At 45.9% G+C, this 17,824-nt stretch overlaps 1 protein-coding gene across 1 annotated transcript in view; it reads left to right on the top strand.

The window, feature by feature from the left end:
* LOC146813096 (putative DBH-like monooxygenase protein 2) overlaps positions 1-17,824 on the top strand; it is a 334,342-nt gene that overhangs the window by 252,796 nt on the left and 63,722 nt on the right. The window contains exon 11 of the mRNA XM_085620074.1: positions 9,578-9,708. Coding sequence (XP_085476200.1) covers positions 9,578-9,708 — 131 coding nt within the window. The remainder of the gene's footprint in view (positions 1-9,577; positions 9,709-17,824) is intronic.

Below are 17,824 nucleotides of genomic sequence, written 5' to 3'. Positions count from 1 at the left end.
CAGATACTTTGATCCCCAGTGTCCTTAGAGGGATACTAATTCACCACCCCGTGCACCACCCCGTCAGCTTGCTAGTGTAGCCCTGGGAGGGGAGGAGATGGGTGCCCAAGGTGGGTGGGATCCCATAGAGTTGACCCATGTCTCATTAGGAGACTTTGAGATGGTCCCTAAGCCTACACTGCCTGATAACACTAAAAAGTACAGGCAGTGGGTGACCATCAATGACCATAGAGTGGAGGCTCTAAGAGACACAGGAGCCAGTGTAACTGCTGTCAGCTCCCGGTTGGTGTCCAAAGAGCAGATTGTCCCCCATGCCTTCTACCCAGTAGTGTCCGCAGACAACTCAGAGAGCCAATGTGAGGTGGCTCAGGTTCCCTTTGAGTGGGGGGGGGTCTCAGGAACTCTTCAGGTGGCTGTGAGGCCTGCCATGCCTGTAGACTGGCTGCTGGACAATGATTTAGAGAACTCTCCGTGGGCTACGGTGGAGAGGAGATCTCACTTAGAAATGTTGGGTCTGCCTGAGTGGGCGTGTGCTACTACTCAGTCCATGGCAGCCAAGGAGGGTGTTGGGGAGAACATGGAGACTGAGAGTACGGCCCAGGTCCCTGCCTTAGAGAGAAGGGGCAGGGGGCGCAGGAAGCTGGCCCCCTTGGTTCCCACGGCCCAGGAGGGAGCAGACCCTGAGGGGGATGCCCTGGGGCCTACTGGCGAGCAGATCACCGAACTGCGGGACATGCCTGAGCTGACCCATTGGCAGCAGGAAGGGGGGCCCACCAGGGAGGAATTTTGTGAGCAGCAAAGAGTTTGCCCTTCTCTTGAGGGTATGTGGCAACAGGCTGCAGCCCAGGCAGCAGGTGACATGTCTGGTTCATATCTGATTTATTGGGAGAACAGTCTCCTGTATAGCGAGCCTAAGGCTGCTGAGCCGGGGTCAGCCCGTGTGCTGGTGGTACCCGAGTGCTTCAGAGCCTTCCTACTGGAGTTGGCTCATGCCATTCCATTGGCGGGACATCTGGGGCAGACCAAGAACTTTGAGAGGCTGGCCACCCACTTTTATTGGCCCCAGATGTGCAAGTGCTCAGACACTCATTGCAGAACATGTGAGACTTGCCTGGCAAGTGGGAAGAGTGGGGGGAAGATCAAGGCCCCACTCCAGCCCTTTCCAGTTAATAGTACCCCATTCGAGTGAGTGGGCATTGACATTGTGGGTCCTCTGGACCCCAAGACAGCCATGGGCAACAGGTTCATCCTGGTCTTGGTGGACCATGCCACCCGGTACCATGAAGCCATCCCGCAGAGGACAGTGACGGCCCATGTGGTGGGACATGCACTGATTGGGATTTTCTCCTGTGTGGGGTTCCCCAGAGAGGTGGTGTCTGACAGGGGGACCAACCTCATCTCCCAGTATATGAAGTCTCTGTGGAAGGAGTGTGGGGTAACTTATAAGTCCACCACTCCATACCACCCCCAAGGTAATGGTCTGGTTGAAAAGTTCAACCGGACCTTGAAGGGCATGATTATGGGCCTAGAAGAACCCATGAGGCGTAAGCGGGACGTCCTCTTACCATGCCTATTGTTTGCCTACTGTGAGGTGCCACAGAAGTCCTTAGGGTTCAGTCCCTTTGAACTGATCTATGGCCATCCGGTAAGAGGGCCTCTGAGTCTGGTCAAGGAAGGCTGGGAGCAATTGCCCAGGAAACCTCCCCAAGATGTATTTAGCTACATGTTGGCCTTCAGTAACCAGACTCGGCGTTTCAGAAAAGTTGCTTAGGCAAATCTGGAAGCCAGCCAGGAGTAAATGAAATGTTGGCACACACAGAATGCCACTCTGGTCGAGTTTTAACCTGGTCAGAAGGTTTGGGTACTGGCCCCAGTGGAGCCTCGTGCATTCCAAGATAAGTGGACCGGTCCATTTGAGGTGGTGGAGCGAAAAAGTCCAGTTACCGACTTGGTGGACTTTCAGTCCCCAGGAACCCCTTGCAGGTCCTACATGTGAACCGCCTGAAGTCCCACTTTGAGAGGTCTGAAGTGGGCATGCTTCTGGATGTAGGAGGAGAGTGAGCCTCTTCCTGACCTCCAGTGTGCAGGAGAGAAGGATGGGTCAGTGTAGGGTGTGGTCCTCTCCACCACACTGACCCCTGAGCAGCAGAGAGATTGTCACCAGCTGTTGGGGCAATTTTCTGAGTTGTTTTCTCTGGTGCCTGGTGCCACTGTTTGGTGTGTCCATGAGGAAGACACCGGGGACAGTCCTCCTGTCAAGCACAAGGCTTACAGAGTGACTGACAGGGTCAGGGCCTACATTAAGGAGGAGGTCTCCAAAATGTTTGCCCTAGGGATGATTGAGTCCTCGGGCAGCCCTTGGTCCAACCCCGTGGTCTTGGTACCAAAAGATGCAGCGCCTGGTGTCACCCCTGAAATCAGGTTCTGTGTGGACTACCGAGGTCTTAATTCAGTCACGAAGACCGACGCGCACCCCATCCCCAGAGCTGATGAGCTCATAGATCGGTTAGGGGGTGCCCGGTAACTGAGCACGTTTGATCTAACGTCTGGGTACGGGCAGATCGGCTTAACTGATGGGGCAAAGGAGAGGTCAGCTTTCTCCACACCAGATGGGCACTACCAGTTCTGTGTGATGCCCTTTGGGATGAAGAATGCCCCTGCCACCTTTCAGAGGTTGGTCAACCAGGTGTTGGTTGGGCTGGAGGATTTCAGTGCCGCCTACCTGGATGACATTGCAGTGTTTAGTTCCTCCTGGGAGGACCACTTGCGCCACCTCTGGGAAGTGTTGATGGCGCTGCGCAAAGCAGGCCTCACAATCAGGGCCAATAAGTGCCAGATTGGGCAGGGTTCTGTGGTGTACTTGGGACACTAGGTTGGGAGTGGCCAGGTGGCACCCCTACAGCCCAAGATTGAAACCATCCTGGCTTCGGAGCCCCCAAGGACCCAGACCCAGGTGAGGGCCTTCTTAGGACTCACAGGTTACTACAGGAGGTCTGTCAAGGGATATGGCAACATTGTTGCACCCTTGACTGAGCTTACTTCCAAGAAGCAACCAAAGATTGTGAACTGAACTGACACCTGACAGAAAGCTTTTGATGCCCTTAAGACTGCCATGTGTAGAGCAACCGTACTCCAGGCGCCCAATTTTGCTAAGGAATTTATTGTCCAGGCAGACACTTCAGAGCATGGGGTGGGGGCCGTTCTGTCACAGATAAATGAGAAGGGACTAGACCAACCTGTAGCCTTCATCAGAAGGAGGTTACTTCCATGGGAACAGAGGTGGAGTGCAATTGAGCGTGAGGCATTTGCTGTGGTCTGGGCACTGAAGAAGCTGAGACCATACCTGTTTGGGACTCACTTCTGGGTTCAGACAAACCACAGGCCCCCCAGATGGCTGATGCAGATGAGGGGTGAGAATCCCAAGTTGTTGAGGTGGTCCATTTCCTTACAGGGTATGGACTTCACGGTGGAACACCGCCCTGGTACAGAACACGCCAATGCTGATGGGCTGCCCAGATTTTTCCGCCTTTGTGATGAGAACTCCCAAGGGGGTGGGTAGTTCTCCCCACATTTCAGCTGGAGGGGACACGTGTTAGACCTGGCACCATTGGCGTGGGTCTCCCTTCCATTTTTCGCAGTTGTCTCCTCTGTTTTTGCTGGTATTAGATACTCTGGGCGCTGTGCCACTGCCATTCAGTGCCACAGCTTGAATGCTCCCTGTGTAAATATGACATGTGAATTGGTATATCCATGATTGGCTTATTTGGTTTGCCTGTTAGTCCCTAGTTGCGTGGCCTGTGTGTGCCCAGGGCTGGTAAACCAAATGCTGCTGGTGAGCCTACAGCGCTGGTTTGCGCCACCCACAGAAGCAGCTTGTAAAGTGTGTCTCAGACCTGCCACTGTAGAGTCTGTGTGCAGTCCAGAACTGCCATCTTGGCTGTGAAGTGCACCCACTTCCCAGCCCCTGAACCTTCCCTTGGCATCATGTGAGTCACCCCTATGGTAGGGTGCATTGTATGTGTAAGGTAGGACATGCCTCGGTGTGTGTAGCATGTCCTGGTAGTGAATTATACCCAATTTGGTTTTTCACTACTGTAAGGCTACCTGTTCTCCATAGGCCAGAATGGGCAGGTTGACTATTACATTCTATAGTCCTAACTGACCCAAGGAACATGGTAGAAAAACAAATTTAGTATGCCTGAGCTCCGAATATTAAAATACATCTTTTAGTGAAGTTTATTTTTATATTTTGTGTTTGAAAATACCACTTTTAGAGAGTAGGTATTTTCTTGCCTAAGCCTTTCAGTGTGCTCTGCTGTTATGTGTATTGGCTGTCTGGTTTTGGAGGGACAGGGCAGGCTGAGCCAGACCTGGGTTGAATAGAGAGATCTGCATTGGAGTATAGGGAGGGATAGCTCCTTGACTTGAATAGGGCTGTGCCTGGCAAGGTGAAAGCTGGCTCCACCTCCTACTGTGCGTCTGATGGCAGACCCCCTCTTTCTGAAATGAAGGATGCAGCCTGGTAAACAAAGTGCTCCAGGACGGAGCAGAACTGGTTCTGGCTGGGTTCAGTGACTTGTAGCTTTTGAGAACAAAGACTGTTGGGGTATAAGTATCTGTGCTGAAACCCCTACAATTTATATTGCTCCTGGACATCAAGATGAACCTCTGTCCGTGTAACTGAAGGAATCTGCACGAGGTGACTATCCTTGTGCTTGTGTGCTGTTTCTTGGATTGGCCTGCAGTGGTTACCATTGGACTTGGAAGAAGATGGAAAAGGACTTTGAGAGAACTTTTATTCATCTTGCTAAAGCAATCACCCAAGGGCTAGGAGAGAGCTAGCCTCCTGCTGAAGTCTCAGGCACATCAGACTTCACCACCAGCCTCCTGATTTCTATCTGCAGGTGAGGCTCCTGTGAGTTCCAGGGCCTCTAGTTCTACTACAGAGAAGAGAGTGCTGAAATCATCGCTAACGCCCGTTTGCGAGCTGCCGCAGCTGAAAGCACGGCGGAAAATCATCACGCTGCTGCCGCTGAGTGCTCCCAACCAAAGTTTATCGCATCACACGTTTGCGGGCTTCCAAGTGCTTGCTAACTCCAAGAGATCATCGCATCAAGATCATCACATCACGACATCGCAGTGCGAACGCCAGGCGTCCGCCATTTTCATCGCATCAGGATCGTCGCTCCCTGGCGGAGCGCCATTTCTTCGCATCGCAACCTGATTGCACACGCAGCAGGATAGTCGCTTCTTCTCCTCCCTCGTGGTAAGGCGTCATCGCATCAACAGCCTAGCGTGCAGAAGTTTGTCGCCTTGTCTCTGCACGCATCAGCAGATTGGCGCATCGTCTCCTCCCTCGCGGCAATGATTCATCGCATCTCCGGCCGCGCGTGCAGAAAATCATCACTACAGCTTCTTTGCGACATTTTGGTTATTTTGCTACGAAATCCAGGTACTTTGTAAGTAAAAGGGTCGCAGAGACCACTGCTTTGAACTGAACTCCTCTTTGCACACTTTGAACTATTTTTGCTGCATTTCAAGCGTAATCCTATTTTACAGTATTGTGGCTTTTGATCGTTATTGGCCTGGTTTTTATTTTTTATAACTACTTGTGTGGTGTCCCTTTGTAGTTTTCTTCACTGTGTTACTGTGTATGGCCATAAATGCTTCACACACTGCCTCTGAGATAAGCCTAGCTGCTCGTGGTACGTTACCACAGGGTTGAGCAGGGGTTATCAAAGGGTGTAGCCCTCTTACTCTGACTCATGAAGAAGGGTGCCTACTTGGACAGTGGCCAGCCATTGCAAACTAGAGACCCCCATTTCAAACAATGCCCTCATGTCATCTTGAATTCTGACTCTGTCTTGCTTGAGCTTTTTGCACACACAGGCAGGCCCCCAGATTACTCAAGTTGTTTAGGTTATTCACGTAGAAGTTTGCTTTCTTTTCTGTGATTTTGGAGATTGTTGAATGTACCGCCGAAGACTTTCATAAGCTTCGTTAAGATAAAGGCTGGGACACATGAAAACGCAGAAGGAACATGAGACCTCCTTTGCCTTGGAATGCTTGCATGGAAAGTGGCCAACTCCAGTAAGTTTCCTCTGAACTTTCTAGTGTGTTTTGAGACTATTAAGCTGAGGCTTGTTGACTTAGAGACCGGGATTGTTTGAGCCTGAACGGTGGACGCATCGTCAGTGCAGGCATCTGGTTGCTGAGTCTCTTGACCCCGGCTGTGAATCCCCCAGTCTGGAGTGGGCAAGAATGAAGTTTGCACCAGGTGAAGTTTTTGATTTTTGATTGTTGCCATTGTGATGTGTGGCTGTTTGTGTGGATATTCAGTTTCCAGGGGCTATAACACTCATCGGGATGCGTGACTGTCTGTGTGCACCTACAGTTTCCAGTGGCTATAATCATCTGAGGTGTTTTCCTTGAGTTTGACTCTGTGATGTGTGAGAGTCTGTGTGCACATCCAAGGTAATCATCTGAAGTATTTAGTGTATATATATTTGTGATTTCTTGCAGGATGTCCAACATAATTATTTTATTATTATTATCTATGCACTTAACAGTTGCATTTGCCAAGTGTCTTATTATTGCTTGCATATATATATATATATATATATATATATATATATATATATATATATATATATATATATATATATATATATATATATATATATTTATTTTTTATTTTTATTTATTTATTATTATTTATTGCCGCAAAAAGTCATAAATACATGTCATGACATTAACTTCATACATAATAAAAAATGACCGTCTCAAATATATGAACAGAACACAAATAAAATATTAACATTCCTTCATAAATATGCAAAGAAAAACATCTATATAGCAGCTCAAATTATCCCATGAATTGCATTTTACCATACAACAAAGATGACTTGCCTGTGCAATAAATAAATTGAAAATTACAGACTTATTACTTCATCAAATTACTAATTGAGGCCTATAGTTTCTGCCCAAACTCCATTTTCCTTTTACCTTTTAACATGTATATCGAAGATTCTATATTGTGTATAGCCAGTATCCTAGATCTCCATTAAGAAAAGGTGGGAGGATCTGGGCTTATCCATCGAGAGGTTATGCAAGAGCTGGCAATGGCCACAGCAATGAACAGGAACCCTATCTCTGATTTCTTTCTTTTAATTACTTCAATGCTATCTAATAGCCCCAAAATAAATAAAGTTGGAGTGATAAAAACTGGAAAGCCTAGGACTCTATTTAAAAAAGCCTCTAATTCCTGATGAAAAATATCCAGTTTTGGGCACGTAAAGAACATATGTAGAGTGTCAGCAGCAACTGGATCACATCTGTTATATTTTCTTCCTCTCCCTCCTTTACCCCACTTAGCTATTTTTGCTGGAGTATAATATAAGCCAAAGATTGACATATAATGTTAACTTCTAAAGCCCACTGTTAATAAAACCTGATTTGCCAGCTCCAGTGAATCCTCTTTATATACTGCATCGTTACCTAGCCTGCTTTCCCATTTCCCATTTTGAACTTCCAAATCATCCAGGAGAGATTGGATTACATTTTTATAGATCTTCCCAATCCTGGACTTACTCCTGATTAGCTCCACCAAAGGAATCCTTTCTAAAATCCCCTTAATCCTGTTCTCATTGCTACCATGAAAACTTCGTCTCTGCAGATATTTAAAAAAAAATCCCTTTTATCTACCCGAATTTTTTATATATATATGCATTTGAATGTTGTTCATTTGACATCTGGGAAAGCCTTTCTGTTAGAGGGTTTTGCATAAATAAAACCCCCCAAGCCATATTATTTGATGTGCTTTATTATATAAAGTGAAATCCCTCTCTAGGCGGTGTTTTGTTATGTTTATTGCTTTATCGTGTTTTAACCTCCGTGTGGGAGAGTGGTATTCTGTATTATCTGGAAATGTGAAGCAAGACAGAAAGGTGCATCTTTTTGGTGCATTCCAAGGTTTACCAATTCTGGTAAATCTGGGAATGCATCCAAATCCATGAGAGCTGCATAGAAACATCCAAGCAACGCCCATGGAACACCTTCCTAGGGCAGAATAAGTCAACACATCGATTAGCACTGTGTTGCTTTACTCCAAATTTATTGAGCTACACTGGGTCACGCAAAGTAACTTTGCATGGGTTCATAAACCTCATTTACCGTTTTTTTTGTCGCTTATGTACCACATTTCCTGGTACAAACATGTTGCAAAAAGGGCCATAAATTTGGCCCAAGGTGACTTGTGCATCCTTTCATGCTCTGATACCATGGTTCCTTAATACAGGACACAGGACCCTTTTCCTCTCGCTTTCAAAGAGAGGATGATTTAAAAGAAGATGCATTAATGAGTATTTCATTTGTAGCTCACTGAACCAATACCTATACTTCTAAATCCAGGGATTTTCCAGCAGGGATCTACTCCAATACGAGACTGGAGTACAGTGCTCCATACTCATTTGTTGAGACCTTAAAGAAACAATGAAAGGTCTCAGCATCACCAAAGCTTCTGACTGACTGATCTACCAATTGCTTTAACTTAAATAAAATCTATCACAGGTGTTGCAAAAGGTGACTAATGTGACCTGATTATGGGCTCAATCTATTGGAACAATAAAGTGCACATATGGTTTATTGTGCTTAGCTGCATCCTAAAGGATATGAATCTCGGTTTGTGAAGATAGTCTTTCCACTTTGCTGTTCATCCAATGTATAAAAATAGTTGTGCTATGATACTGTTAGTAACTCTAGTTTGAAAATCAATTTATCAAAGCAGAGTCCTTCACTTTAATGAAGGACAAGGTTATTGATCATAAATATTGTTAGAGTGTTGATTGAATTTGTGTGCTTGGTGTTCCAATTCTCATTATTACATGTGTCCTAAATGGACCTAAAATGTGATTGGATGCATACTTTTTGTATGTACATGTGTATTTTTTGATAATTATTGTAAAGGAATGTGTATTCATGTTTTGTATAGAATCATGTCTCTTGTGGCTCTGAAGAATTTCAGTGACCTAAATGCATTGGCTGTGTCTAGCTGGCTGTTTTAAAAGAAAATTAAGAGATGAACGAACAAAGAAGTAGTGAGACGACTCACAGAACTAATGTGACCTTATGGATCAAAGACAATTGAGACCCCCATCATCCTAAATATATTTGCTTCTCTGCACTTGTGGCAGCAGCAGATGCTGTTTGGGGGTGGTCACCTACACGCACAAATAGGAACTGACTTAGTAAAGCTACTGCGAGAGCCATAGGTGTTTTGGAAATACTTTGGACTGTTTTAAAGCTGCTTGTAGTAAGGGAACATCACACTAAAAATATCTTTCCACTTCATTATTTGACCTGTTAGTTTTGGGTGACAAAAGACTGGAATCCCATCAGAGAGGTCCAGTTATGAGACAAAGTGAAAAAAAGGGCAGGCACATTACAAGCAGCACTGATGTCTGTGGCCACTGCCTGCCACTTTCTAGCCTGTATGTTTCCTTTTTGTGTCACAGGTAGAAGTCACATAACCCAAGTGGCACCTGCCTAACTAATGTTGTCTGCTTGTGTTTTCCTCCAGGGGGGTCTTGGCACCACTCAAGAGATGTGCTTTGCTTTTTTTCTCTACTACCCCAGGAACGACATCGCACAGTGTTTGGGCTTCCCAGATTACAGCCCTCTCTCATCATTTCTTGGCTTTGACATCACCAGGTATGTGTATGCTCCTATCTTATATCTGATGTAACTAACTAACTGAGTTAATGTTAATTCTCATTTTTGCCAATCCAAGCTCTTTGCACTGTGAGGTGTATTCCCACCTCAGAGACAGGTTATGTTGTAGCCCCCACACAAAAAGTGAATTTTTCTCTTTGAATTCGAGGAAAAAGCATATTTATTATTGCTTTCTTTTTTAACTCCACCTCTGTTATTAAGAAAGGCTCATCCTCCTCCCGATAACACCAATCATGGACAGCACACTCCCTAAGGTAACATGCAGGGAGGAAGATAGGAACACGAGGGCCTAGCACTGGAGTTGGAGTAAAGAATGGTATCAGTAAGCAATGTATTTGATGTCATATGACTTGGCTTGCTTGTCTTGTCCTTCCTTTATGAGGCTCAACCGAGAGGGCTTGGCCCTTGACCAAAAATCTGGGAAAAGTGGTATTCCTGTATTGAGGGGTATATTTATTAAAGCTGTGTTGCTCTTGTGCCACACAGTTACTCTGCCCTGGGAAGGCGGTCCATGGGTTGAGCTTGGGTGTCCCCACACATCCACGCATGTGTTTTGGCTTATTCCCAGATCTTCCATTACTGGTGGACCTGGGAATACGTCACAATTCTACGCCCCCCAAGGTAAGGCGTAACGAGGAAAAATATTTGTATTTCTCCTCTATACTTCCTCTTTCTATGTGTGATGTATTCTGCAGCAGACATAGAAAGAGAGAAATGCCTCTCAGGATTTCTTTTGTGCAGGACGGTGCCTCTTCTTGCACCAAAACAATCCTGCATGGAGCAAGGGTGCCTGCATTAACACTAGGCAGAAGATTGTGTGTCTCTGCAAGGAAAAGATAGGAATGTGCCTTACAAGGTTAAGTAAGGCGTATTTCTTTCCCCTCTCTATCACACTGCACAGCGCAACACGATGACTTTCTGCACTGCATGATTTTTTATAAATATGCCCCGTAATGTGGTCCCACACTTATGATCTGATTAGCGCAAAATTCATTCAACCAGTGATTGTGGTGTAAAATGTCAAGACCATTAATGTAAACTTGAATTCACAAAATGGTCAATGGTCCTGAAAGGGGGACAGTCTTTACAATGTGGCTTTTACCCCATTGTACCTTTACCACACATTTTTAACCACGCATGTTTTTGGAATGAAAATGCTTTTATAACGTATGTGATCACCACGCATTTAACATTAAGTTCAGGGGTGTGGGGGTCTCCCCCACAATTACATTTTATATATATGCCGAAAAAGCAAGGGAGTGTGGTGTTTGATATTTGGGTGCGGCCATCAGCACTCTTACGAGTACCCACCTTAAAAGAGTTCCGGCGGTTTTGGTGGCAACTTTTGGTGTACTAAAGACTTTTTGGTAACGCCGGAACCCCGCTTACCTGGAATCTGTGCCTAAACCATCGATGATGGACTGCGACTTCGTTGGAGGCTGCCGCTTACTTAGGCGGTACAAATAGGTTTCATCTCAGGACTGTAGCGGTGAGGTGAGGAATCAGGGGAGCTGCACACCACCCACCATAACATCAAGGGGCAAGCAAGGGGGAAGGAGCAGACACCGCCCACTGGGGCCAGTACTTACGATAGGTGTCTGCTCCACACGGACTTACACGGATGAGTTCGAGTCACTCCATGTTTTACTTTGACCGCGATGCCTTAGCCAATCGCAGAAGGGCTTCATTGTTTTGAAAGGTGGGCGGGAGAATCAGCTGTGATTATCGGCATCTGAGGAAGTTTGTATTAACGAAACGCGTCATGCCGAAGGTCTGAATAAAGAGCAGCTCTTGCCTGACAACCTAAGTGTGCTCGACTTTCTGCCGAAAAAGCAAGGGAGTGTGGTGTTATATATTTGGGTGCGGCCATCAGCACTCTTACGAGTACCCACCTTTAAAGATTTCCGGCGGTTTTGGTGGCAACTTTTGGTGTACTAAAGACTTTTTGGCAACGCTGGAACCCCGCTTACCTGGAATCTGTGCCTAAACCATCAATGATGGACTGCGACTTCGTGGGAGGCTGCCGCTTACTTAGGCGGTACAAATAGGTTTCATCTCAGGACTGTAGCGGTGAGGTGAGGAATCAGGGGAGCTGCACACCACCCACCATAACATCAAGGGGCGAGCATGGGGAAGGAGCAGACACCGCCCACTGGGGCCAGTACTTACGATAGGTGTCTGCTCCACACGGACTTACACGGATGAGTTCGAGTCACTCCATGTTTTACTTTGACCGCGATGCCTTAGCCAATCGCAGAAGGGCTTCGTTGTTTTGAAAGGTGGGCGGGAGAATCAGCTGTGACTATCGGCATCTGAGGAAGTTTGTATTAACGAAACGCGTCATGCCGAAGGTCTGAATAAAGAGCAGCTCTTGCCTGACAACCTAAGTGTGCTCGACTTTCTGCCGAAAAAGCAAGGGAGTGTGGTGTTTGATATTTGGGTGCGGCCATCAGCACTCTTACGAGTACCCACCTTTAAAGAGTTCCGGCGGTTTTGGTGGCAACTTTTGGTGTACTAAAGACTTTTTGGCAACGCTGGAACCCCGCTTACCTGGAATCTGTGCCTAAACCATCAATGATGGACTGCGACTTCGTGGGAGGCTGCCGCTTACTTAGGCGGTACAAATAGGTTTCATTTCAGGACTGTAGCGGTCAGGTGAGGAATCAGGGGAGCTGCACACCACCCACCATAACATCAAGGGGCGAGCATGGGGAAGGAGCAGACACCGCCCACTGGGGCCAGTACTTACGATAGGTGTCTGCTCCACACGGACTTACACGGATGAGTTCGAGTCACTCCATGTTTTACTTTGACCGCGATGCCTTAACCAATCGCAGAAGGGCTTCGTTGTTTTGAAAGGTGGGCGGGAGAATCAGCTGTGACTATCGGCATCTGAGGAAGTTTGTATTAACGAAACGCGTCATGCCGAAGGTCTGAATAAAGAGCAGCTCTTGCCTGACAACCTAAGTGTGCTCGACTTTCTGCCGAAAAAGCAAGGGAGTGTGGTGTTTGATATTTGGGTGCGGCCATCAGCACTCTTACGAGTACCCACCTTTAAAGAGTTCCGGCGGTTTTGGTGGCAACTTTTGGTGTACTAAAGACTTTTTGGTAACGCTGGAACCCCGCTTACCTGGAATCTGTGCCTAAACCATCGATGATGGACTGCGACTTCGTGGGAGGCTGCCGCTTACTTAGGCGGTACAAATAGGTTTCATCTCAGGACTGTAGCGGTGAGGTGAGGAATCAGGGGAGCTGCACACCACCCACCATAACATCAAGGGGCGAGCATGGGGAAGGAGCAGACACCGCCCACTGGGGCCAGTACTTACGATAGGTGTCTGCTCCACACGGACTTACACGGATGAGTTCGAGTCACTCCATGTTTTACTTTGACCGCAATGCCTCAGCCAATCGCAGAAGGGCTTCGTTGTTTTGAAAGGTGGGCGGGAGAATCAGCTGTGATTATCGGCATCTGAGGAAGTTTGTATTAACGAAACGCGTCATGCCGAAGGTCTGAATAAAGAGCAGCTCTTGCCTGACAACCTACGTGTGCTCGACTTTCTGCCGAAAAATCAAGGGAGTGTGGTGTTTGATATAAATATATGTATATATATATATATTCACTTAAAAAACCATAGGTTTCACACATGTTATAGTTAGCTGGACATTTCACTCGTAAAAAACCAATGAAATTTCACCGTTATAGTTAGTTCAGGTAACTATAACTCACGCGACCGCAATCCAGTGCTGATGACGTCACATATTACATCACTGTTTTTAGACACTTATTTCCCCATTTATTCTTCCAAGATGTACATATATAAAAATATTTATTTTACAGAAAGACACATTTTCACTGCATGATGTCATCAGTGATGTAATATGTGACGTCATCAGCACTGGATTGCGGTCGCGTGAGTTATAGTTACCTGAACTAACTATAACGGTGGAATTTCATTGGTTTTTTACGAGTGAAATGTCCAGCTAACTATAACATGTGTGAAACCTATGGTTTTTTAAGTGAATTTGCAAGGTTTTTTAAATGCTAATTTCTAACTATAACGTGTGTGAAACCTATGGTTTTTTCAGTGAATTTCAACTTTTTTTTAAATGCTAATTTATGAATGTATTATTATATTTTTTATATATTTATTTTACAATAAGTTACCTATGTATATAGTTATAGATTGGCTGTATCCTGTAATTTGGAATAGCTCAGCTTTTTTTTTTTGAATTTGGATAAAGTTGAATAGCATAGTTAATATCTTCTATAAACTTATAAACACTTTAATATTTTCTTTTTTTTTTTTAAGGGTTTTTCACCGTGCGCGCACGGTGCAAGCACCGTCATCGTACGCGCTCGGTGTGCGCACGCTGTACGCATGCATACGTGCTCCGTGTACGCATGCGTATGTGCCCCACGTACGCATGCGTACGTCGTGCGTGCTCCGCGCGCGAGTGCTCCGCGCGCTACATACGCGCATGCGCGCGTGCTCCGTACGCGCATGTGCGCGTAATCCGTTCGCGCATGCGCGCGTGCTCCGTACACGCATGCGCACGTGCTCCGTGCGTGCACCGTGCGCGCACGGAGCGCGCACGGCAAGTCATGTGATTAAGAAACAACACTTTTCATTGGTTCATAGTAGTTTCACTTCCAGAATCTTCCAACACCACACCCATTCCCTCACTTTCTCTTCTGATTGCCTGGGAGAAGGAGCTGATCTGTTTTTGGGATACAATGGCAGAGCAGCACTCATCTTCTAGCAGTGAGGAGGAGACCTCTGTGCCACAGAGACACAGGAAACAGAAGGATTCTTTTATATGGAGATATTTTACATTTCCAGAGGGCCAGAAAAAGGTGAATGCTCCTAAGGTCACCTGCATTCTTTGTGGAGTTGTTTTATCTAGGGGAGACCCTACGAAAAAATACTCTTTCAGTATTTTTTCTATGATTAGACACTTCAAAAAACTGCATCGTGTCGATTATGCACGGGAGTGTACTTGAGCTGCAAGAGACAACCCTCCAGCAGCTCAGCCGAGCACATCTTCTGCGCCGGCACCAGCAGTACAGCCGAGCACATCTTCTGCGCCGGCACCTTCACCTTCTTCTGGACCTCTGGATCTGCGCCCTCTTTTTCACAGAGTGCAGATACGGTGCAATGCCTGCCATGCTCTACTCTGTATTGGTGAAACCAGTATCAACCTAATAGAGGAGAGGATATGGCAGCACACTTGCACCCCTCCATAATTTTTTCCTTTTTGTCCCTCTGTTCCTCTATCAACACAATGGTTCCTTTCAGAGCCACCTACCATCTGAACACTTAAACTTGATTTTTCATTCTACTTTTTTTTTCAATTTTTTTACCGTCCGCGTACCATGCGCGCACGGTGCGCGCACCTCGCGAATTTTTGAAAAAAAATAAAACTTTTTTTTTCACACTTCCGGATCCTTCTGAGAGCTCCTCACAAAGGCTAGGGGATCAGGAACTCTACCCTGCCCCCTTTTCACGTTCTTATATGGTTTTTTTGTGTTTTTAGGGTTTTTCACCGTGCGCTCATGGAGCGCGCACCCCGCGATTTTTAAAAATAAAATAAAATGTTTTTTTCACCCTTCGGGGTCCTTCATGGACCCCCTGACAAAGGCTAGGGGGTCAGTAACTCTCTACCCTGCCCCTTCTCACGTTCTCCACCTTTCCTTTTCAGTGCGACAGACAAAATGGCGACACTTCCTGATTTCGACCGATTCGAATGTTTACTGACATCTAACAATCAATCAGAATTTCGCTCACGCACGGCAACGTGCACGCACGGTGCGCGCCTATAGATTTTTATATTCTTTTAAATGCAATTTTCTCAGGAAATACTGAACAGATTTACACCAGACCTGCAAAAGGCACTTCCCTGACCTGAGGACTACCTCTCTGCCAAATTTCAAGGAATTCTGTTCAGCCGTTCGGGCTGTACCTTCGACTAAAGGTCCTATGGAAAAATGCATGGGGAAAACGCGTTTTGGGACCCCCCTTTTTTCTCGGCCCCCGCTTGATGAATCACCCCAAGACTTTTGGGGTAGGAGCTGAACGGAGCGCCCCATTAGTTTTGAAAATTTTGCGAGGATTCGTCAACCGGCGCCAAAGTTATTCAAAATAGAATTTTGAGATTTCCTATGGAAACACGATCCTAACTATAACGACCGCCAGTAGATAATATATATATATATATATATATATATATATATATATATATATATATATATATACAATGCGTGGCAAAGGCATACGTTGTAAGAGCATATGCGATCCAAAAACATGCAGGGTAAAAAATGCGTGGTAAAGGCATGCTGACTATTTCACAGCATTGTTCCTTCATACAACCGTCCTGAAACTTCCTGAGGCTCAATGAACTCCCTTCTAGAGCAGTCAAGATAAGCAACCTATATTAGGAACTGATTCTGGACATAAAGGTGTATCTGCACCCGAGTTGACCTAGACATGATGTTGATCAGACACTCACACTCGTCATCCCAGCTGAAGCCAAAGCTAGATAATCTGGTAACCAATAGAAGTGCAAAAAGGTGCCAGCTCACCCATGTATGAACCAGGACTTCTACCTCTCTATCAGTTTACAGACACGCCTTTCAAACAATTATTCCCAAAAACTCCAGCTGTCGTCATCCCCTGTGAATAGAATGGATACAAAGCACTAGGCTGGCATATCACAACTAAAGAAAATAAAACCCCTAAACCAATTTAGAAAAGTAGGCCCAAAGATGCACTGCCAGCACCACCGCAAACAATATTGTAATCAAATGCTGTGCCTTGACTATCGAGACTCTGCTAGCTAAACCTCTGCAGACCTTTTTAATCACAAAACAGTCCCAATTTATAATTTTCTATTTAAGTCTAAGAAACTTTACTATTCCAATAAGCACTATTCTAGAGGGACCTAGGAGGTCTCTCATTGCTGGCTTCCTAAATTGTGTGCCACATAGACAGGTCATCCTACATTCATCTGGTCTCTCTCATTTTCTCATGTTAAACAACCCTGCATTATAATCTGCCTGTAAAATGGCCTTTAGAGTGAATGTCAATTCTGCCCTCTAGTGCTTTAAGGAGATCTGTGTGATAATCCCATATGTTGGCCGTGCTGTCTCCAGACCGTCCGTTCCACAAACAATACTGGAAATACAGAGGAGACCTTGCTTATTGCCAAATGCAGTCTTTGCAGCCTGTGCAACAATCTACACAGCCTTTTCATGCCACCACTTGATGTAGTGGTGGTAAAGGCCATAGCCGTGAGCAGGAACACTAATTTATTTCTTCCTTGACACCTGCCATAACTACAGCATATGCTTTTTCTACTTGACTGGCTTGGAATTACCTAAGGCCAGTGAGTTCCACAGGTTATTCAACATGGTTATACTCTTCTGTTCCTATATTTCCCCCTGCTGTTCTCCTGAATTCAGCAGATCATACTTTTGTTCTCTCCCAAGAAGTTCACTGCTGGACAAGGCAGCCACAGACTGTCCCAGAGGTGGAGAAGGGCACAAGATGTTCCTCCCTCTACTTCCGAATGCCTGAGAAAGATATCAGGCTCATACTGATTCTAGATCTTTGATTCTTGAACACATTCCTTTGGAATGGCATGCTAAACATGTGGCTTGGATGGACAAAGTCTTCGCCCTGCATCCAGGGGGATGCATCTTTTCATGTGTCCATCCTTTAGTTTTCCAGAACTTTCCTTCAGTTTGTGCTTGAGTTGAATGACTTCCAGTTTATAAGCTATTTATTTAGCCCTAAAGACTTTTCTCCCATTCATCCAAATTAAACAGTGACAGTTCCTGACAGACTGCAAAACCGCCACTGGTACTGCAACAAGCAGGTTGGTACTGGGTCAACAGCAATGTGCCAGGAAGCACTAAAGGTATAATTACGAGTTTGACTGTCTTTCTCTGGGACTGCCTCCGCGGCAGTACCAGAAAAACCGCCAAGCCTGTGGTGATTATGATTTAAATTGAGGGTGGGTGGTGCAGTATGGTGGCAGTCTCACGGCGGCTGGTATGTTAGGCTCATAGGAGAGGCTAAACAGCATACGCCAC

Source organism: Triturus cristatus, chromosome 7 (genome assembly GCF_964204655.1).
Source record: "Triturus cristatus chromosome 7, aTriCri1.1, whole genome shotgun sequence".
NCBI classification, from domain to species: Eukaryota; Metazoa; Chordata; class Amphibia; order Caudata; family Salamandridae; genus Triturus; species Triturus cristatus.
This window is presented reverse-complemented; position numbering and strand designations above follow the sequence as displayed.